The sequence below is a fragment of the Watersipora subatra genome, chromosome 10 (genome assembly GCF_963576615.1).
Source record: "Watersipora subatra chromosome 10, tzWatSuba1.1, whole genome shotgun sequence".
In the NCBI taxonomy this organism is placed as follows: Eukaryota; Metazoa; Bryozoa; class Gymnolaemata; order Cheilostomatida; family Watersiporidae; genus Watersipora; species Watersipora subatra.
Window position 1 is genome coordinate 15,074,592 of NC_088717.1, and position 24,392 is coordinate 15,098,983.

A 24,392-nucleotide genomic window follows, 5' to 3' on the forward strand; every position below is an offset into this window, starting at 1 on the left:
CCTGAACATTATAAATTTTTGAGATATTCACACACATTTATTACTAAAAAATACATTATATAAGAGAAATGTATAAATAACTTTTTAATAAAGGCTTTTACTATCACTTCATATTAGAGTCAGGCGTAATTAGGTATAACCTTGTTCATGCAGGGGCAGAGAGGTGGTGATTAACAGGTGTAAATAGGTATAACCTTGTTCATGCAGGGGCAGAAAGGTGGTGACTGACGGGTGTAAATAGGTATAACCTTGTTCATGCAGGGGCAGAAAGGTGGTGAATGACGGGTGTAAATAGGTATAACCTTGGTCATGCAGAGGCAGAGAGGTGGTGACTGACAGGTGTAAATAGGTATAACCTTGTTCATGCAGGGGCAGAAAGGTGGTGACTGACAGGTGTAAATAGGTATAACCTTGTTCATGCAGGGGCAGAAAGGTGGTGACTGACGGGTGTAAATAGGTATAACCTTGGTCATGCAGAGGCAGAGAGGTGGTGACTGACAGGTGTAAATAGATATAACCTTGTTCATGCAGGGGCAGAGAGGTGGTGATTGACAGGCGTAAGTAGGTATAACCTTGATCATGCAGGGGTAGAGAGGTGGTGATTGACAGGCGTAAATAGGTATAACCTTGGTCATGCAGGGGCAGAGGTGGTATTAATAAGGTGGTATTTAAACTAACATAGGTTATTTCTTTGTACATGTATTTGGTATTTTTTATGCTTAATTTTAATTTACTCTTTCAGGCTCTTTAGTGTTTATGCACTTCACACTTTCTTAGCATTGCTTAACTTACAAAGAATTACAAGCATCATTTCCTGATAAGTTGTCCAGGTATCCAGTTAAATATCTGCTCAAATTTTACTTGCAAAATTGTACGTCAAGGCCAAAGTAAATAGAGTTTCAACTGTATTTGCATTTAGCTGCGCAATTGGCTAGTTGTTGATTGAAGCTTTATCTAGCCATCATACCTAACTGTACAACAACTTGTAAATATTTGCATACATTTTATTTGTCATTCATATTATTTAGTGTGAAATGCAAGTGCAAAAATACAATTTATTGTTTTCTCGTATGTCACAGCTCTAAAAAGTATATGATAGCAGTATTAATTCTTTAAAATATAAATAGGCTTTTACTAAACTGAGAGTTCCAGAAATAAACTCTAACCTTGAGGCTGTGTTTTGACAATCGTGCCATTATTCATACAGGAAACCGTGTGAACTTTGCAAATGCTTTCCTAACCTGATGCCGGAAAGGGAAATAAGTTGTCACAAAACGCTGCTAGGCATATATGTATATCTCAGAGCCTATAGATGATGCCATGGTGTATTCTTGCCATGAGACCTTCTCAATAGCGTGTTTATACAGATGAACTTTTAAAGTATATGGTCTTATTTATACAATACTGTTGTTTTTCATAAATTTATAAAATTTGGAAATTAGCCTTCAATTCATTTAAACTCTAATAATTTAAATTGACATTTGTTAATTCACTCGTGGCTTGTTGTACCCTAATGTCAAACCTCGGTTTATGAAATTAATTTGCTCCGATACTCGATTCATGATGTCAGAACCGTTGGTGCAATGCCTTTGTAGCGATACATTGCATTTGATTTAATTCATTCTCTAGCTCAAGCTCTTAACGATAACTACTTTAGGTAATTACATATAACATTAAAACAAATACTATATGCTACATTGAATATTGTATATAATACTATTTAATGTATATATAGCTAATATATATTAAATAATATATATAATATTATATTATGTATACAATGCTATATTAAATTTTATATATAATATTATATAATATTTAATACACATTTAATATGTAATATTAGAATATTATATAATAATATTTAATGTATAATATTAAATGTGTATATAATATTATATGTATACAATGCTATATTAAATTTTATATATAATATTATATAATATTTAATATACATTTAATGTGTAATATTAAAATAATATATAATAATATTTAATGTATAATATTAAATGTACATTTAATATTATGTTATGTTTGTGATGCCTAAACTGTGATGATGTATTAAACTGAATTGTTTGTAGAAAACTAACTAAAGTAATAACAAGATGTTTTTATTATCACTTCACCTTCACGTGGATGACAGGATAACGGAGGTGTAGCCTTAGTTATACATAACGTAACACTATACGTAACAACACGTTATACGTAACACTGGGCGAACTTTTTCTCTTTTTATGTATAATTATTACGGCCAGGCTCTCTACTTTGACTAGCTGCAGGCTTCTGTGCACAAAAATTATCGTTTTTACATGTAAAATATACGACCACAGAAGAGTTTTTTAAATTCTGTCAGAAAGAGTTGGGCAGTTACATGAGTGTCTAATTGATGAAATAAATAAATAGGTATCAATTTTATTTACATCAGTCAATGCTGTACAGAGCAAATTAGACCATGAGACAAAAGCAAAAAATAGTAAACCAAATTATCAGTGTTGAAAGAAAAAGCTCTTTTTCATAATGCAGTTTATAATGTAAATTCTTAAGGTGTTGGTGTCTGGTATAATATATCTGGTATAAAATAGATATCACAATTTTAATCAAGGATTAAGCAGTCCTCTTTTGAATCAAGCTGTCTGAATTTTGATTGACTAGTAAAAAGAGAATTATTCGTGTTATGATGTCCCTGCAGAATTGAAGTTGGCACGTATAACATAGTTTAACCAGTTTGCAGAAACTGTCCTCGAGGGGGTATGACGCCAGTTGCTCCACACTGTTAGTCGTTTTGTCTCTTTCATATCGTCTTGAGAAGTCCTTTTTAATATATTTTATTTTTGTGCTTTAAATGGCTTGTTTCTCAGTCTCAGTGTAAATGATATTTATCATTACGTGCCTGTTATGTATGTGTCTCGGTTAGTTGCTGTTAGCTGCATTGACTTCGATGAGTAGTACTCCAAGATAACCTTTTGCTGGGACACCCCGAAGATAGTATAAGATTAATAAAATATAGAGATCATTGCCACAATAAATATCAAGTACAATTAGTTTTTGGCATCATGCAAATTGGAATTATTTTTTGATTTTGCAGTTTTACGCAAGAATTTGTGAGTAAAACAAATTTTTGTTGCAAGCTCTGCTAGTGCAGTATATACGCTATTTACCTTAAGAATTCAAGCAAAAGTTTTACATGAAAATTTTTGCATTGGTACAACCTGTGGTTTATTGTGTATTGCTATAATTTGTTGAACAGGCACAGCTTCCCCATCGAATAACATTTTCATTTCACTGTTGTCTCACGTTTATGTTAAGTTTTCCTTCTTCCATATATATATGTATATATATATATAAAACATATATATACATTAAATATATATATATACATATATATATGTTGTACATTGCGTAGCGACATATTCAAAACAGACATATTCACATTCCAACTGCAACAGATTATCATAAACATGTCGTCTGTGCATTCGCTCTCAGAATGACAACAACAATTTCCGCGGCCCCATTCTTGTACTGAATGTAAATGTTTTGTAATAATTTATATAATTTTATTGGCATCATTATTGTTATTATTAATAATATTTCTACTAGTCAATATTCTTCATTCTAGAGTCAGAGACTAACAAACAAGAACATGTCTCCTACAGTTGGAAACCTTCATTTCTCTCTCAGGATGATTTCACATTCCTCATCCTCGAGGTAACGTAAGTTCTCTTCTATTATCTGATCTCAAAGCAGTTGTAATGTGTGTTACTGACCTTTTCTGTGCCAGTATACTGTTTGCCTTCTGCTCAGTATACACAGTAAATGATTAATGATTATGTATTGTCCAATAAAAGTGCATAGATATATATACAGTAATACTTCAACTTACGAGTGCTCCAACGTACGAGAAACTTGAGATACGACTCAGCTTTTAAGCAAGTTTTAGCACTAACATACGAGCCATGTTTGAGATACGAGCACGTGAGTCGGTTGCCAAGTATGCTGGAGGTGTTTTATGAGAACAGCATCACTCAGTATTTTTTAAAGAGTTCATCATCATCATAACTGCTCAGGTTATACTTTTGTACCGTGTTTTTTGCGCGCGATTTTCAGTGCAGAATTATGTGAATTAAAAGTACTGTGCGTAGACCGAAAGTTTGCTTGTAAAATGAAAGATAATGCAAAGAAAAAGCGAATGATAACAATTGATATCAAACGGAAAAGTTATTGAAAAATACGTGAAATGTGTATGCGTGATAGAGCTAGCTCAGCAATATGACAGAAATACATCCACAATTATCAAACAGAAGGATTATATTTAGGGCATTTAGTTCGCAAAAGGATTAACCATAGTTTATAAACGGCGCAGCAATCTTCACGACCGTTGATGGAGAGACTGCTCAGGCATTGGATAAAAAATAAACAATTGGCCGGGAACAACGTAACTGAAACGATGCTATGTGAAAAGGCCGGTGCTATCGATCAAAACTATAAAAATAGACATTCGGACAAGTTGGCTCATAGTCGTGCATTAACCCTTTGTGACGACACCTGTGTTCGTCCTAATCGCAACATGTTGAAAGGGCGACAAAGGCAAACGTCCTTAGATAGGTTTATCTTAAAACGGCTGGCTAGTCGTGAAGGCGAAACAAAGGAAAAATTAGCTAACCTGCGAGGAACTTCAAACTATGAACGCTGAAGAAATTTTATTTACGTTAAGTTAAAAATGAATGTTTGCTTTTAGGTTTGCTTCTAAGTTTGTCTTTTAAGACTTTGATAAAATACAAATTTATCAGTCAACTGTTGTAATGAAGGATAACTTATATCTCCCTCTCTGGCAAATGCTAGCGTTAGCTGCTATTGTATGTACATGTATTTAATTTTACATTTTAATTAATCACATTTCCTTGCATTATTTTTTATTTGTTGCTTTTTGAAAGCATGTGGTAAGTTAGGAAAATAACCAACATGTTCTTTCTGTTACAATATTTTGTATAGGTTTTGTATATTTTGTATAGTTTGCTTTAAACTCAACTTGTTCTTTTTGGTGATTTAAACACGTGAAGCAGTTTTCCAGTGTTCTCTTTTTGAAAATTCGTATCGTTAAATCTGACACTTGAAGCCGCGGTTGAATCCATAGAGCATCAATCAGAGTGTTGACTATTGGTAATTTTAAGGAGTGATTATCCGTCAAACTCTAGCCCGGATAAGTTGGATGGATAGTTTGTGGTTGAAATAATATAGTCTGACATCTGACATCGGCTCCTCTATACCCATATTTTAAAACCGATGCGTGCGGAAGCCTCACTTTGGGCTTTTCATTTAAAAAAGGTCAGTAACTAGGCCGTATCAAATGGATGTTTTTTGCAAGATAGAATAATTTTATAACATTCGTGAAAAAGTATGCGGTTGCATGCAGTTTGCAGGGGCGTGTGAGAACATTACATAGTGAATGTGTCGGTGGCGTTACCTTTAAACCTAATTAAGGTGCTGATGGTTTATTAATGCTTCTTAAATACATTTTATGTAACTTTTGCCGCATGAGTTTAAACTACGCTGTCGGCCAATTTTTAGGAGTTTTAAAATCTTCACATTGCCTTCTCCTTATTTAGATTTCGTTGTTTTACTATCAAACTTTTCTTTGCTAGATTATTTTGATTGTTTGATTAAAGAATAATTAATTTTTAGTAACTACCATATTCTATATTAATAAATCCCACTTTGTCATTGTGTGTATGTATGTGTATCTGTCTGTTTGTCTGTCTGTTAGTTTTCGTAAATGCTGTGTATTTTCACAGCATTTGGCCGATTTCATCCAAACTGCATATTATTCCCCGTGCCTCCCGCCAGGTTGCTAAAAACCATTCTGTTTCAATACTCTGTCTGGTTCCTGAGAACCAGTTTTTTAAAACGTACCTGCAGGCTATTTGATTTTAATTTAAATTAAAGAACCCATGAATGTAATTTTTGGCATCACTGGTCCTACTACCAGTATCAGAATAATTATGGCGTCTTTTACTTGCATCAAACGGTTATTTAAGTTTGTAGGATGTTTCACCAGATTTCACGTAGTGTGCATTAGAATTCTGAAATACATTAACAAGAATATGCATGGCAGGGGCTACTCTCCATTAGTACCTGTATGAGCATAGGGTACAAGAATATGCATGACAGTGGCTACTCTCCATTAGTACCTGTATGAGCATAGGGTACAAGAGTATGCATGGCAGGGGCTACTCTCCATTAGTACCTGTATGAGCATAGGGTACAAGAATATGCATGACAGTGGCTACTCTCCATTAGTACCTGTATGAGCATAGGGTACAAGAGTATGCATGACAGGGGCTACTCTCTATTAGTACCTGTATGAGCATAGGGTACAAGAATATGCATGACAGGGGCTACTCTCCATTAGTACCTGTATGAGCATAGGGTACAAGAATATGCATGGCAGGGGCTACTCTCTATTGGTACCTGTATGAGCATAGGGTACAAGAATATGCATAAGTGGCTACTCTCTATTAGTACCTGTATGAGCATAGGGTACAAGAGTATGCATGACAGGGGCTACTCTCTATTAGTACCTGTATGAGCATAGGGTACAAGAATATGCATGGCAGGGGCTACTCTCCATTAGTACCTGTATGAGCATAGGGTACAAGAATATGCATGGCAGGGGCTACTCTCTATTGGTACCTGTATGAGCATAGGGTACAAGAATATGCATAAGTGGCTACTCTCTATTAGTACCTGTATGAGCATAGGGTACAAGAGTATGCATGGCAGGGGCTACTCTCCATTAGTACCTGTATGAGCATAGGGTACAAGAATATGCATGGCAGGGGCTACTCTCCATTAGTACCTGTATGAGCATAGGGTACAAGAATATGCATGGCAGGGGCTACTCTCCATTAGTACCTGTATGAGCATAGGGTACAAGAGTTGTTAATCTTTCATTTGTACGTTGATAAAAAAAGCTGAGCACTGATGCGTGTTTGGAGAATAATTTCATGTTCAGTTTCCCCACCTGTGGAGGGCATTCCAGACAGTTTAATGTACCGGTTTGTAAGAAGGCTGACAGCTTGCGTCATAGTGAAGGGATCTTATCTTATCAGTTTAATTACTAACCACGTTTGCTAATCACTAGGCCTTTAATATGGTTGCTTGAGGAATCCCTAGGGGGATAGGGAATATGCTCATGGGATACATGGAATTACCATCAGGTCAACATTATGGAATTGATGACGGGAACGGACTCTAGTCACCCTAGTGACCTAGACCTTGTTGATCTGTCAGTTTATGTATGTCACTATGACGCATTATTAAAACGAGTTCGGATCCCATATGATGTAATCTTTTTTCCAGTCGCCAACCACGGCTTCCGACAGATGACTAGACTAGCTGAGTGTCCGCCGTTGCATAAGTTTCTGCACAGAAAATTTATTTACTCAATAAATTTGAGTAACTTAAGCTAGTAATTTATGCTAGTAACATAAATCTTTACTATAGTAAGAGCCGGGTCCATCAGTCTGAAGCTAACTTGTGCTTATAATTGTGCTTATAATCATGATGTTGCATGTCATGATCTCTCACGCAATCATGATCTTCAAGTGTGCTGGTAGTAACCATTAATTTTTGATATAAACTGATTAATCTGATAATCTGAACTGATTTGCTTGCTGTATGACAAGTGTGTTTAGTGAATGCTAAAAATGTTTTTACTTGATTCACGCCCGGATGTTCATCTAATTGATGAAGTATCAGGCGTGTCAATCGCATTTTTTGAAAGGGTAACTCCAAGTTTATAGGTTTGCATAGGCATTGACAAATGCTTATCTCATATCTCTAGTCAATGATGTTTTTACAAATGGCGCATTATGTTTATGTTTCGTAACTCATTTTTTATTCAATGTGAGACTGGAAAGTTTTTGGTAGAAACAGCATACATTTGGCCACGTCGATTAATGTGATCTTTAGACACTAAATATCACATTTTTTAACTAATTGCTTGAATTTCAAGTGCTGACTCGGGAGTCACCACTTGAAATTCAAGCAAATGTTTTAGTATCAGGCATGTCCTCAAAGTCTCAATGATTAACATGGTTAAGTACGTAACAAATAAATCATGTTTGATGCTAACAGTGAAAGTGCTGCTATAAAAGCTGTTTTTTTCAACATTCTTACGTGATATAAGTTTATTTCCTAATCTGCAAAAAATTACATTTAAAAAATAAATTACGTTTAAAGCCAGTATTTTTCATCATGAAGGTTGTCTTTGCAAATGGTCATCAACAAGAGGGAAGCTAACCCATTGCAACCTAATGTTATAGTAATCTATTTTAGGACTCCATAAATAGTATCACAACTACATTTTATAATCGACTGAGCAGTAAAAATCTGTCTGGTTGTGAATGTACACTTTCACCAACGAATTTCGTCTTATAAAAAGTACTACAAAGAGGTCTTAGTAGTCTGGTTGGCTAGTCAACATCTATCTGGAGGTAGAGAGTTATAAGGAAATATTTACTCTATGATATAGAAGAGTGAGTAAGCAACTCCAAATTTCTCTTGTTCATTTATTTTCAAAGTGGTACCAACAACACTATTACACACCTGAATTTTTGTTTTATAAATTGTTTAAACGTGTAGAACATGTCATAGACAAACATTTATTTGGAAAGTTCAGTAATTATATTGATTTATTAGTATTGTTTCTGTTAGTAATAATTAGTTAGAATACGTATTTGATGGTTTTAAATATGTCCATCAACTGCTTTTCATACAAAATTAACATCGTAGCATCTCTTCTTATATGAATTAGATTTAGTAGCTTTTCTAAGGTTACTGCTGCTGTCTCGTACAGGAACAAAGCCAGCAGTATGTTCAGTCTAGCCATGCCCGAAAACAAAACCAGAAGCAAATTGGTCAAATGATGTTGCACTAATTCAATAAGGCAATGTTTATATTACTGCTGCTATATATACTAGTACGCTAGCAGTCTGTCAGTGCCGTGAGATATCATCATGTGTAATAAATATCTGCACAATTATTCCGTAACACGGCAAGGTGGTTGAGTGGTGCAGTTGGTAGTGTGCTTGTCTTGGATGTTGAATGTGCTAGTTTGATTCCTGTGTGTTGCACTTTTTTCCTAACGTCTCAGCATGGCTCCGGACAGAAGAACAAACAGACAGAGACAGCTCTTATTCTAATAATAATTGAAATACATTTTGCACCGTGATAAATGCATGAAGAATAAATCAACATAATCAAGTTACCTACCCAGAGTTCAACTAGTGAAACTTTTGTAGACTTTTAGTATCAAAGTACGTTAGCAAAATTTATGACGATATTCTGATAGCCTGAAGAAAAATCGTGACAAAATCCATTTTAAAACCTTTGTTGTTTGTTTTGAATGTCACTGTTTTGCTATAGCATATGATTGTGTCCAGCTGGTTTAATGCAACGAAGATTGCTTGACATTAATATAAAATGGGTTGTGTTTCGGAGATTTTAAAATTGAGATAGGTGAAGTCCTGTGCAAATTTTCCAGTTATTTGGGGGCTTTTTTGCAGTTTCCTACCTACCGCTTCATCAAAATATTTTTGTTGTTTATGTTAATCTGCAGTAAAGGCATTGCAGTGGTATAGTCACAGCATATTGCTGTGACAGCATAGCATATTGCTGTGACAGCACAGTGTTTATAGAATGTATTGGTTAGCATTATAGTCATCTGATTTGTATACGAGCTGCTATGAATCTTTACCTTGATTTTAGTCACTTGTAGCACTCTTAGAAGTGAAAACTTGAACATCTCACAGTTGAGAGGTCTAAAACGCTTGCTCTTTGACCCTCCCAGTAATGCTTCAGTGTTTCAAATATTTAGTTTTATTTTTAGTAGTCACTCCAGAGATGCACACAAGTAGTTTTTATAGTTTTTGTCATTGAAGTACTAATTAGACATTGGGTTCATTTACTGTTGAAATTGTCCTAAAACCAGCTATGACTACACATTGTTCAAATGATTACAGGTAGCTGAAATTATACTTAGATCAAATGGAATTGTTCAAGGCAACGGTCTGTAATTCTATTGTTTGTTTTATGAGAGGCTACATGGCAGAATTGAAATAAAACATGTATAGTCAAACATGGATAACTCAAACTTCACGGGACCGAGTGAAAGTGTTCGAGTTATCAGAGCGTTCAAGTTATCAGAGCACTGTCACAAGTCCATGTATTTATTAGTAGATACATGTACATATACAAACTATAATATAAATCAAAAGCATAAATGGCTTTTTTTAAATTAATTGCTTCTAATGTAAAGTTTAAAAATTTTTTATCAAAAAGTAGAGATTTTTTTCACTTGAGATTGGTTTGTTGTTTGAGGTGATGTTATTGCCAGTACGTTTTTAGATTAAAATTGGCAAAACTTGATCGCTGTTGAAATGCTCAAAAGAATAGACATTTTTTTCTTTTGAGCATTTTAATCAAGATCAATTTTGCCGATTTTTCTTGAAGTTTACCTCACTTTTTCTTGCTTCCGAAGGGCCATCGCTAAGCGGATGTTTGGTAAAATCAAGTTTCACCAAAGCTTTAGAAAAGTCGTTAACAAAATATTTGCCGATGATGGTAATAACGATGCCTATGAACTACGAAAAGTTGAGGTTTACCTCTATGGCTTGGAATAAAGTGATTTTCTAAAGCGATAACAACCGTTTCGGTAGCCGTTGGGCAAAAAACTGTTTGAGTTAACAAAGTTGAGGTTGAGTTATTTAAAGCAATTTATCATTACGTGGGAACGGACCAAACAAAACCGTTCGAGTAAACCATGTGTTCGAGATATCCGAGGGCGAGTTATCCATGTCTGACTGTTTATAGTTTAATTTGTTTAACTTCTGAAATGATCAATTTCATCTATATATTATATATACGAATCTCAGTGTTTGTCTTTTGTCTGTTGGTTGTTTGTCTGTTGGTTGTTTGTTATTCGTGTGTCCTGTTATAGCGATTAAAATCTAAGAATGAAAAATCTGCTTCGCACTGGATTTGAACTCGGAACCTCGGGGTCTGCAGACAGGCTACATGACTCGGCCGATAGACTACGTGTGCGACTGGCCATAGCGATGAATAATTGTGAACATATCGTAAACCCTGTATTTGAACGTGATTTCTATTTGACTGCCACTTCTATTTGACCTTCTCTGATATTCTTGATCTTTATGAACCCATAATAGCAAGTGATCAGTAGGAAAGTTTCCACAAAACTATACTAGTAATCACTCGATTACATGTACATGTACATCACTAACAATTAATTTGTTGATTGTTTCTGTTCGTATCAAAGTTTGTTTTCCAACTCCATGTCTATGGTTTTTCATTAAGACTTTGAATGCAGCACCGCAGAAATAATTTGTAACTGTATCAGGCTAATAGTAATTCCTCTTTTAACCCGGTCTTGATAATTCGTTGTATGTGAAAAAAGTTCTCGCATTTACAATGAAATCTGTGCTACTACATATTTTGAGGCTAAAATTTTGAGACTTTGTGATTACATGCCGTTGGTTTCTCTTTATTCGCGCAAGAAGTCTATACTGAAATGCATCACGTAAAAGTTTTGCTCTACTAAAAAAACTGTGTGGACGCTAATATCGACGAGCTCAGCTGTACAGATGAGGAGTTGAGGTCAGAAGGCACTGTGGAAGGTATTAAACAGCCAGAAGAAAATGTAATGGTTTTAACCCAAAACAACAATGAGAACGCAACTGGCTGAGTAAACGATGCTAATATTTTTGTTTTAAAAATAATAATTTTATTTTTAAAATGTTAATGTTTTTCTGAATGTAAGCCTATTATAAATATGATTTGTTTATGTCACTTGTTCTTGAATACATATTTATAGCATTTGATAGATTATAATTTTCCCACGACCAAACACGAGCGAAGCGATTGTTTGGGAGATTTATGATAAATGCATATGTGCACACAACTCACGAAAATTATTCATCAACGGCCGTCGCAAACCCTTGTACCGAAATCTCATCAACAAATTTAACCATTTTTCAATGGAGTTGTTTAAGTATAATAACGATACAAAACACACATAAACCTATTTAAATATGTTACCAAGTCTTTATTATTTGTAGAAAATTTCCTAAACCTAACCCATCTGATCGGATTATACATAAATAGACTTGAATACATAAATTAATTCGGCCTGAAATCGTTATTAAAACTTGACAAGCCTTATTTTCATCAAAATTAAGACTGGCAAATGAAACGCCGAGCGACAGAGAATAGAACCATTAAATCGTGCGCATTTCACGAAAAAACGTGTACATTTCACCAGTCTATAGCATTGTCCAATTGCCGAAGTTTTCTGTAATTAACGCATGAGTACTGAAATCGTTTCATTTTTGCCGATTTCAAAGTAACTGACATTTTGGACACTTACGAGTACTTTGGTATTCCAACTGATGTCCAAAGCAGTGAAAGTAAAGGAAATGACGATGATATTTTTTCTAACGATTTTATGAGGTTATTACAATATTTAATTATAAGTTTGGATGACTACAGAACATTGACTATGTAGCACAGATTTTCTAAAAATCTATATAAATATCACAACTTCTTGATATTGCTAGCTATGACATTTTGAAATGTAAACAAAATTGTGCATTGGTTTTATATTATTATTATATTAATAATATTGGTTATTCTAATAATATCAGTGCATTTTACTTCTAATATTGGCCAATATTGCATTTCTCCTATTGCAGGGGGAGAGATATAAACATATAATTTTTTCCTTTCATTATTGCTATTTGTTGTATATAATAACACCCGCACCCAGTACATTACAGCTACCATTGCAGTTATCCTATTGCACTGCAGTGCCATTTGACTGCTAATATTGCATTTCTCAACCATCAGTACCCTTTCTTTTTTCCAATATCACTTTGATCGTGGGCTGTATGACAGTGGAATTTTTAGTAATAATAATGGTTATTCTAATAATATCAGTGCATTTTACTTCTATTATTGCATTTCTCCTATTGCGGGGAAGAGATATAAACATATAATCTTTCCCTTTCATTATTGCTGTTTGTTGTACATGATAACGCCCAGTACATTACAGCTACCATTGCAGTTATCCTATTGCACTGCAGTGCCATTTGACTGCTAATATTGCATTTCTCAACCATCAGTACCCTTTCTTTTTTTCGATATCACTTTGGTCGTGGACTGTATGACAGGGGAATTTCTAGTTATATAATTTATAAATTTGCAGATATGTAGCATATTATTTGATAACATCATTGCGGATATATGAATTCGGTTTACAATGGATCGTCGCTCGTAACCGCTCTTCTATTGCCCATAAATAGCTAGTTTTGGCTGCAAACTGTAGCAAACGTATCAATGAGTGCAATGTGTTTCTTTGCAACCTCGTTACATATGGTTATAAAATGAGAGTATGCCTTCAAATTTAGAATGAAATAAAAAACTTGAAAGCGCCAACAAATTGCAACGCAGACTATATGATCATCGTAGGTTAATTGAAGCAATAGATATGAACTAGTAAGAACATGTATCAGCTTACCCATCCATATTTATTTAGAGATCTACGAAAGTTGGAGGTAAGTTAGCAGATTTCTTCCACTCAAAGGCTTAATGTGACACCGCCTGAAGAAGCATGCAAATTATGTTCGGCATTCGATTTGCCTGTGAAAGGGTTAAATTTGTCTTCTCAGTATTCTTACGAGGCGTTTGAAAAATACAACATCACCCTTTGTTTGAACACCACCTCTAAAAAAGGGCCACTCTAAGGAAAGGGTTGAAAAATAGAGTGCCATGGCGTTCAAATAAAGGTTTTACGGTATTTATTACATCGGTTAAACTACTCGCACTTGAAGCGCTTGGAAAAATCTTATTGTTTATTCCTAGCGCGCTTGATCATTGCACACTTGATAATGTAATGATTATTAGGCTGGCTTCAGACCTGGTTCTTGTTATAGAAAAAGTTTAGAATAGCTTAAATTACTCAAATTCTTTGGGAATTATAGTATTACTCGTGCCGCGCCGGGCATTTAGCTAGTTTATATATACCTATAAATTTTAAAGTTTGTAGTTCGATTTGTCTAGCTATAGTTATTAAAATTTAGGAAGGAAATAACCATTTCATGCTGGATTTAATCTCGGAACCTCCCATTCACCAGGCGAATATCTTACCATCGAAGCTACGCGAGCTTGATTGATTTGTTGGGCGATATATGTTGCTATGTGGATGACAATAGGCATAGCATTACATTATGGCACAACGGCTTAGCGTCACTCAAGCTTGCTCTCATGGCTTTTTTTTACTAAGTACTCAAAGTACTAGCTCACTTAAATCAGCCATTGGCAATGTGCCAGGCTAATAGCAGGTGGCAGGCAACTACATTACCTGTCACTGTTTATAAGCTGATTTTTAATACCCGTGCAGCGCCGGAAATTCCGCTAGTCTGCATATAAATGTGAGTGTTTGTCTATCATTCGTATGTCCAGTTATAGCGATAAAGTTTTAGGAATGCAAAAACTGTTTCATACTGAAATGGAACCCTGAAATCCGGTTCTGCAGGCAGGCGTGCTATCTACTACACTACATGACCTTATTGCTATACTATGGAATAATTGTGCGTTTACTTATTACATCAGTTAAATATGCACACTTAAAGTTGTTGCAAGTCAACCTTTAAAGTTGTCGCCAAAATACTATTGGTTACTACTAGCACACTTGAAGATCACAATTACTCAAGGTTAATCTAAATTTAATTGCTAATTAATTAAGTTAGTCTAATTGCTAAAGTTACCTAGCTTAAGTTATTCAAATTCATTGGGTAAAAATACTCAGTTAATGACAACTACATTACCTGCCACTGCTTATAAGCTGTTTTTTATTCCTCGTGCTATGCCAAGCAATATGGTAATACATAACTAGTAAGACCTAGTAATAGTAAGACCTAGTAATAGTAAGACCTAGTAATAGTAATACCTAGTAATAGTAAGACCTAGTAATAGTAAGACCTAGTAATAGTAAGACCTAGTAATAGTAAGACCTAGTAATAATGAGACCTAGTAATAGTAAGACCTAATAATAGTAAAACCTAGTAATAATGAGACCTAGTAATAGTAAGACCTAGTAATAGTAAGACCTAGTAATAGTAAGACCTAGTAATAGTAAGACCTAGTAATAGTAAGACCTAATAATAGTAAAACCTAGTAATAATGAGACCTAGTAATAGTAAGACCTAGTAATAGTAAGACCTAGTAATAGTAAGACCTAGTAATAATGAGACCTAGTAATAGTAAGACCTAGTAATAGTAAGACCTAGTAATAGTAAGACCTAGTAATAGTAATACCTAGTAATAGTAAGACCTAGTAATAGTAAGACCTAGTAATAGTAAGACCTAGTAATAGTAAGACCTAGTAATAATGAGACCTAGTAATAGTAAGACCTAATAATAGTAAAACCTAGTAATAATGAGACCTAGTAATAGTAAGACCTAGTAATAGTAAGACCTAGTAATAGTAAGACCTAGTAATAGTAAGACCTAGTAATAGTAAGACCTAATAATAGTAAAACCTAGTAATAATGAGACCTAGTAATAGTAAGACCTAGTAATAGTAAGACCTAGTAATAGTAAGACCTAGTAATAATGAGACCTAGTAATAGTAAGACCTAGTAATAGTAAGACCTAGTAATAGTAAGACCTAGTAATAGTAAGACCTAGTAATAGTAAGACCTAGTAATAGTAAGACCTAGTAATAGTAAGACCTAGTAATAGTAAGACCTAGTAATATATAACTTTACATGTATGACTAGTTACGTCAGCAAATTCAAACTTAAACTTACAGCCAGACTTTATAATCATATCATATTTCCTTTTTTAATGAAGTAATGGCAAAAACAGCTTTTTTTCATAGACGTTTTTCATAGCATGTTTAGAAAATTAAAAATCTCTTGATGTTTATGACCACGGTCTATATTAAATGAAATGATTTGTTTTTCTGCTTGGCTTCAAGTGTTATAATTACAGTATAATAATAATATTATAGCGCATCAATGGTAAACAAGCACACAAAGGACAAAGTAATGAATATAATAATCGTTTATAAATTTTCTGTTTTTGTGTATTCTGATTCTAAACACTGTTTTAAATAAAAACCAGATGTCTACAAACACTGAATGTGGTTCCTGAAATCTATGATATTTTTGCTATGAGATATCATATAGAGCAGATACTACATGAAGTTCTCTTTGCAGCATATTGTTATGTGGTCTCATTCTAAATGACATCTGGTAATATTGTAGAAGTCTTTCTACTTAAAGTTTTGTATTGTATGAAATCTGTACTATGTACCATCTTTTACTGTGTGACATCCTGTAACACGTGTCACCTTGTGTGATGTGACATTTTGCTCTATGAAATCATTTACTCATAAAATACACTGTGTGTAACATCCTATAGCCTGTGTCACCTTGTGCTATATGAAATTTTTACTCTGAAATCCTGGCCTCTGTTACATACCCGTGTGACATCCTGTGCCAAGTGACAGCATGTGCTATGTAACATTTTTACTCTATAAAATCCTGTACTTTGTTACATACGCTGTGTGACACCCTGTGCCATGTGATACCATGTATTATGTGGCACCATGTGCCATGTGACACCATGTGTCATGTGACACCATGTGCCATGTGACACCATGTGCCATGTGACACCATGTGCCATGTGACACCATGGGCTTGTTATCTCCTATAATTTGTCCTTGAACAGTCCCTTCTCCATATGTAATCTATGCAGGCCGTGTACTGCGTATGCTATATGACCTTTAGCGGTGCTCTACATTCATATATATTCTGTGTAGACCATGAACTGTGTCATACTCGGCTTGGACCAGCTCGGAACTATCAAGTATTTATCGGACAATGCTATCGGCAAATTAGGTCTTTCTCAGGTGAGTCCGTCTGCTGGCCTAAGGTTAAACACTTAAACATAATGACGGGTGTTGTGACCTTAGGATCTTTTTTGTTCTGGGGGCTGAAAATACAAGCTAAATTTTGTATCTCACATATTTATATTGTAGTTGGCCCTCCTTAAACTGGACTAATAGGCTTGGTGGGGGGTCTAGTTTAGCCGATTGGCCAGTTTAACTGATTTGCTTTGTTGTGTTTTAACCTTCCCAGTTTACTGCCCAGAAACAGTCTGCCAGGCATTTCCAAAATAGAACTCCTGCATATACAGCATGAATAAAAAGCTTGCCTAAAGCGCAGAATATTTTGTTTATAATAAAATAGTATATTTATCCTTCAGCTATTAGCTTTGTTCGAAAGCTATATCATGCTTTATAATATTAGCTAGAAAGCTAATGGTGTAACACGCTTACCGTATATCTAGGTTCATGTATACCGGACAAATCACATTAATAAGGCCTATATACATTGCCCCCATATACTGTGGACTGTACTATGCTGTGTATTCTTTAAAATATTTAGCCTGTGAGGAAAAATAATTTCTATGCTGTGAAAATTTCTATAAATAGCACTGAAGGTAAGGCAACTCCTGTAACGGCAAATTATTTGCAAAAATTTTCATTCATGCAAAATATTACTACCAGTTGAATAAGTTACTCCTTCAAGCATGTTTTAATTTCTAACATCTACAAACCATATAAAAGTATATTTTACCATCATGAAGGTAGAATAGCATACAAACGACATCATCAAAAAATGTATAAATTTCTTTTTTGCGAGTTCATCTTTTTTGTGATTCATATAAACAGTTCCATTAGACACGTGTTTCTTACATTTAATAACTTTCTTAGAGATTTATAACCAATCGTACAAACAGTATAAATTGATTATCAATTGTTTGAACATAACTGCAGTTTGATTGCAGCTGCTATGCCTAAAGTTGTCCGTCTTGTCTGATATCCAGACTAACGAAGTTCGTGTTAATGAGGGTATCGTTTAATAACTATAAATACTTTATATTTTTATTTTGCGCAGAAAATTTCAAGCTTTGGTATACATCATTTTCGAGTAACTCAATGTTTACCATAAATAACTACTTTTTAAGGCATTTCAGGCTTTATTTGTAAGCAAAATACTGGCAGTCGGTCAGCCAATCACTACAGAACAACAATCATAAACATGTAGCACTTTTGAGGTATACGAGTTCATTGCCATTCCTCACTGCATCAACCAGGGGTCATCGCCCACAAATATGTGCCATAGCTTAACAGTGCGCTTTTGCCTGTAAGCGCTGTGAGTATCTCTCAGACAATGAATTTGTATTTAGTCCCTGTTCCCATGTACGCTCCTTGTAAATCCTTGTAAATTTTTAGACTGCATTAAAGGAAGCTTTGTAGATATTTAGTAACGTTTGTAAGGGGCTATGCCTTATCATTATTCATTATTCTGGGCTCTGATTGGCGTGTATTCATTCAGCCAATTCAGCGTGTATTCATTCATACAGCCTGAGGAATGCAAACACATGAAATTGACAGTAGCTGGAAACAAAGATTAATAGATATAGGCATTTAAATGTTATTATATATAATATAATTATATTTATAATTATATATATATATAATATAATTACATACATATACAGTGAAACTCGGCTAACTCGACCTTCACGGGACCGAGAGAAAGTGTTCGAGTTATCAGAGCGTTCAAGTTATGAGAACACTGTTACAAGTGCATGTATTTATCAGTACATATACAAACTATATATAAATCAAAAGCATTGATTTCTTGTTGCAAGTTAAGAGGCCTCTCATGTAACGTTTTAACAATTTTTATCAGAAAGTATAAATATTTTCCTATTACTTGGGATTTGTTTGTTCGTTTTAGGTGATGTGACTGTCAGGTCGTTTTCAGATTAAAATAGGCAAAACCTGATCGCGGTTGAAACGCTCAGAAAAAAGACATATTTTTCTTTTGAGCATTTTAATAAAAACCAGTTTTGCCGATTTTTGTAAAGTTTATCTGACGGTTACCTCGCTTCTCCTTGCTTACGGAGGGCTATCCCCAAGCGGATGTTTGGTAAAATTTGATTTTTTTCAAACCTTTAGAAAAGTCGTTAACGAAAATATTTTGCCGATAGTGTTAATAATGACGCCTAACAACTACTAAAAGTTGATGTTTATCTCTATGGCTTGGAATAAAGTGATATTCTAAAGCGATAACAACCGTCTCGGTAGCCGTTGGGCAAAAAACTGTTCGAGTTAACGATGTTAAGGTCGAGTTATCTAAAGCAATTTATCATTGCGTGGGAACGGACCAAACTAGTCCGATCGAGTTAACCGTGTGTTCGAGCTATCCGAGGGCGAGTTATCCGAGTTTTACTGTATACCTATATATAATATATATGTATATACATGCATGCATGTATATATACATATATATTATATACATTACATATATACATATACATACATATATGTATATATATTTATATACAGTGAAACATGGATAACTCGCCCTCGGATATAGCAAACACATGGTTAACTCGACTGGATTTGCTTGGTCCGTTCCCACGCAATGATAAATGGCTCTATATAACTCGAATTCAACACTGTTATAACGAACTGTTTTTTGCCCAACGACTACCGAAACGGTTGCTATCGCTTTAGAAAATCACTTTATTCCAAGCCATAGAGGTAAACCTCAACTTTTCGTAATTCATAAGCGTCGTTATTACCTCCATCGGCAAAATATTTTTGTCAACGACTGTTCTAAAGGTTTGGTGAAATTTGATTTATACTGCTATACGATGAATACCACGGGCTAGCCGGGTCACGGGCGCAAGAATTTTCGCCACGCACATACAAAACAAAAACAGCATGTTGTTTTTGTTTTGTATTTGCGTGGCGAAAATCACTGAGTGCGTGACCCGGCTAGCCCGTGATGAATAGTTTTCCGACGTTGATTCCATGTTGAATTAACGTCGGAATGTTGAATGTTTAAAACGTCTTAAAAATTGTAATCAAACGTATACTTTGTCTTAGCTAAAAAAAACTATTCATCGTTTGACCTAAACACAAAATACGTGTGTACATTCAATAAGTATCCATTCAAAAAGCGTGAGTGATATAGAATGTACCGTAAAACCTCGTAAAACTTTTAATTGAACTGCCTCGGAGTGTTGCTCTTAACGAATCCCAGGTAAAGTAAGGTAATCTTTGCATAAACTTCAAGAAAGATCGGCAAAATTGATCGTGGGTAAAACGCTCAAAAGAAAAAGATGTCTTTTCTTTGAGCATTTCAGCAACGATCAAGTTTTGCCAATGTCAATCTAAAAACGTCCTGGCAATAACATCACCTCAAACAACAAACCAATCTCAAGTGATAGAAAAATCTCTATACTTTTTGATAAAAACGTTTTAAACTTTACATTAGAAGCATTTAATTTGAAACAAGCCATTTGTGCTTTTGATTTATATTATAGTTTGTATATGTTCATGTATCTACTAATAAATAAGTAAATACATGGACTTGTGACAGTGCTCTGATAACTTGAACACTCTGATAATTCGAACACTTTTGCTCGGTCCCTTGAAGTTTGAGTTATCCGAGTTTCACTGTATATACTTACATATATATATTATTTAATTTATGAAGTTTAATAACTTCCTATTTTTAAATAATATAAAGTTTTAAAGTTGTTTGTCAAAGCTTGAAAACTTTTACAGTTGTTTTTATTACAAGTCAATAGGAACTGCACATTTTCGACGTTCATTTACAACGATTTGCTTATGTTTCTAAACAGCAAAATCTATTCTGCAAAGCTAATAACAAATATTTTGTATGTCTACAATAAGGCAAAACAACAAAATATTTTTTACTATAAAAACCAATTTTACTTGTTCGTCATCTATCTATATCCAGGGCCAAGGTTAGGATCAAAGATAACTTTCGACGATACTCCAACTATCTTTTGAATACATTCAGATTGGTAGACCGACGCTGTAACACCTGCATCAATTGATCGCCTTTGTGTTTATGAAAAATTGCGCAGCTATCATACGCTCCTTCTTGTCGACACGTTCACCGATCTATTACGACAAACTGGAATGTCGCGAAAGTTATACATAGTAGATATAGCGCTATACATTTGGCATTTTTTCCCGCAAGTGCGGCGAGATAAACTAACATTCAAATCGAATTTGAAAACTCGCCCGACTTGACACTTTATGTTAAATGGATTTTTTTACGTAGTACGAAGCAAAAACTTTACATAAATTCTTACATTATCTAGAATTGACATTATAGGAGGTATAGGTTATAGGAATGTCTATTGTATATATCTATACACGTATATATACAACAGAAAGCATATAGGCTTTATATTGGTTCCAGTATATACATTTTTAAAGCCAAAAAGATTGAAAATTCAAGATTTTTATGATTATAAATTCTTGGCAAAGAGAATTTTAGTCTCAATTGTGATCTTTTATGGTTGATATTATCTGAATACAACCACATGTCTGTGCATATGGGACAACGATGCACCAATAACTGAGTAGAAATGTGATAAAGTTATGTTGGGAAACTTAATTAAATTAACAATTAACAAGGAAATTAACACGTTTGTCACGTCGTTAACTTTAAAAGTTTTGTATACAAATGTTTTATTACTAATACAAAAAAGAGGGGGCAAGGTGGCCTAGTGGTAGCTCCTTTGACCTAATTTCTGATTGGCTGTTGTAAGGAGTGAAAGAAATTAGTTTTTATATACAGAATGTTTGTATTAGTCACATTCCATCGTTGTCAAGACAAATTATTATCAAGATTTGTCAGTTTTTCATACATCTACTTGCCTCCATTTAAACTCATCATAAGATATGCAAAATTTGTAAAATAAGTTTTTTATCAAACGTATCGTGACAGCTTTTAGTTGAAAGGGCATACATCGCATTCGTATCTCTCAGGATCATGTGAACCTGTAAGGTTCGGATGCACTGTGTTATGGTTATTACAGTGATGTTTAGTTCATTGCTACAAAGCATTCTCAACGTTTCCTCACTGTTGTTTTAAATTTGAAAACAGTTTGTGTCTAGCACCTAGGAAAGTTATACATTGGCAAATGATGTTACTTGGTCAATGTCATTTGAATATCAGCTTTTGTGTTTATCGATCTAAGTGCTAATGCCAATATTAGTTCGGATGTATTTTGAAAACATGGAAAGTATACTCAACTCTTACAGAATTGACCAATGAGATGCATTCTGAAGTAACCCAACAAGTCCAGCTCCATGATTTCGCAAATTGGCTTTTAACACAATATCATGTTGCATTGCTGCTCAGGTGACTTAACATTACAGCTGTATGTGCATTGCTGGTGGAGAGGTGCGAAACTTAAGCTTGTATAATAACTGTCCCTTGAGGCTAAGATATCATGATCAATATTCCCCTTTTTTACTCTGACCTTGAAATCGTGGGGTATAATAGTGTTATAACGACTGCTTTGAATCTTTCTTTAACCCTTTGGCTGGGTGAAAGCCCCGTAAAAACAACCGCAAATCATGTAATTTACTTTTGAAAATTTATTAAAATCGGTATTTTATGAACATACATAGCTCAAACTGAAATTTATTTCTATTAGAGTCTTTTGTACATAAACATTCATTTACATGTGTACTACTACAAAAAAAGCTACGCCTGTACAATTGTCTTTGTATGAAGTGCTTGGAAGTCCTTTCGGCAGAGCCCAACGCCAGTAGAATTGTCATCGTCCGAGCTACCATAACGATCACTTTTCTCTGTACATGTATATTCAAAGTCTTCAGAGTTTACATCACTACCATCATCTGAATTATTATGGTACTGATCAGACAAAAGATTACTAACGATCACGGGATCAAAGAAAATTTGTATTTTTTCATTTTGAATGTTGAGCCATATGTTGACTGGTTTTTCCAACTTCCATTTTTCCAAGGAGTTGCGATTTCTTTAGCTTTTAGCACAAAGCAACGCCTCTCAGATGATCGTTTATATATTGTAATTCATCGACTAACATCTTGTCGATAATATTTAAGATTTAATAGCGTTTATTTCCTTCGTTTATTGTTACTAGGCGACAGCTTTATAAACATCTACTTAAGTGACAGAAAAGTCGTTTCCCCACAGAACCGATGAACGATATTTTGGTCGTTTCCCCAGCCAAAAGGTTAAATGACTATAAATTTTCACAGCCATAGTTTTTCCGTATAAAAATTCATCGGAGATATAGGCCTATGATCTGTAGTTCTACAGCTTGATGCTATAATCCTATCTCATTTAACGACCTTGAAGCATAGACCAGAGAAAATTTGGGTAAAGGTTTTTTCCATCTGATCCTTTGGCCGAGTAAACTCAGACTTCGCAGATTTGCTTTATTATTTCATAATTCCTCTACGTGGGATTACAAGATTCTGATTGCTTATTGCGGTGCGCGTTTTCAGCCTAATTTCGAAGTTTCAAGTTTGTTGGGCTGTTAGTTGGACTATTGGAGTATTAGAATCTCAGATATCGCTGAAATACCGAGGGCGCTTCTGGTCAACTGAAAAAAAACTGTCCGCCGTCAGAATGTTAGTTCATAATGACATGCTGATTAAAATGTTTAGTAATAAAGGACCAAAAAGAGACAAAACTAGATAATTTCTTCTCTTCAGAAACAAGAGCTTTACATTAAAACCATTTGTTTTTCTACTCATAAAAAAGACACACTGTATCAGACTCGGTGACCTCTAAAGCATGTTAATTTAATTAAAACATGTCCTTTAAATGTTGTAAATAACCATTTACTATAGTCGATTTTGTGTTTTTATTGAGTTCTACAAGCATAGAGCTTCAATGATATTCAGTTCAAAAGGAGTTGTGCTATACTAATTGCTTTCACAGTAAATCGAAAGTTGTCAATACGGTCTAGGATCAAAGTTTCAAAGTTTTAAATTTTACTACATTATAAAAATGACTTCTTGATGATCTGAATTGCTAGACCATAAACCGTTTCTGGTCTAGCAATTCATTTGCTTAGGTCACATGGAGACCCGTACACTTCCCTTAGAATGATAGCAAGCTTATGCACGTATTTAACATTTGATTCACTGCATGCTTTCTTGTTTTATCAGCTATTTTTGGCTAATTCATTTCAACAAACACATTACAATAAGTATGTGGACACATTTTTACTCCTAATCAATATTTAGTCAAGTGTTCAGTAATAGAATCATGAATATTAATGTGCCTCCATTTCGAAGAAATCTTTGACAGTCCTGTTTTGAATGTAATCGGTTATTAAGCTATACCATAATCTGCCATATTAATAGCCAATAATTATGTATTTTAAAGTTAAGTTATTTAAATACGGAT

General features: G+C 34.4%; 1 protein-coding gene across 2 annotated transcripts in view; it reads left to right on the plus strand.

Annotated features, from left to right (window-relative positions):
• Window positions 1-24,392, plus strand: part of LOC137406415 (neuronal PAS domain-containing protein 2-like) — a 58,962-nt gene that overhangs the window by 11,595 nt on the left and 22,975 nt on the right. For both annotated transcript variants that reach the window (XM_068092989.1, XM_068092990.1), the window contains exons 5-6: window positions 3,617-3,705; window positions 16,901-16,990. In XM_068092989.1, coding sequence (XP_067949090.1) covers window positions 3,617-3,705; window positions 16,901-16,990 — 179 coding nt within the window. The remainder of the gene's footprint in view (window positions 1-3,616; window positions 3,706-16,900; window positions 16,991-24,392) is intronic.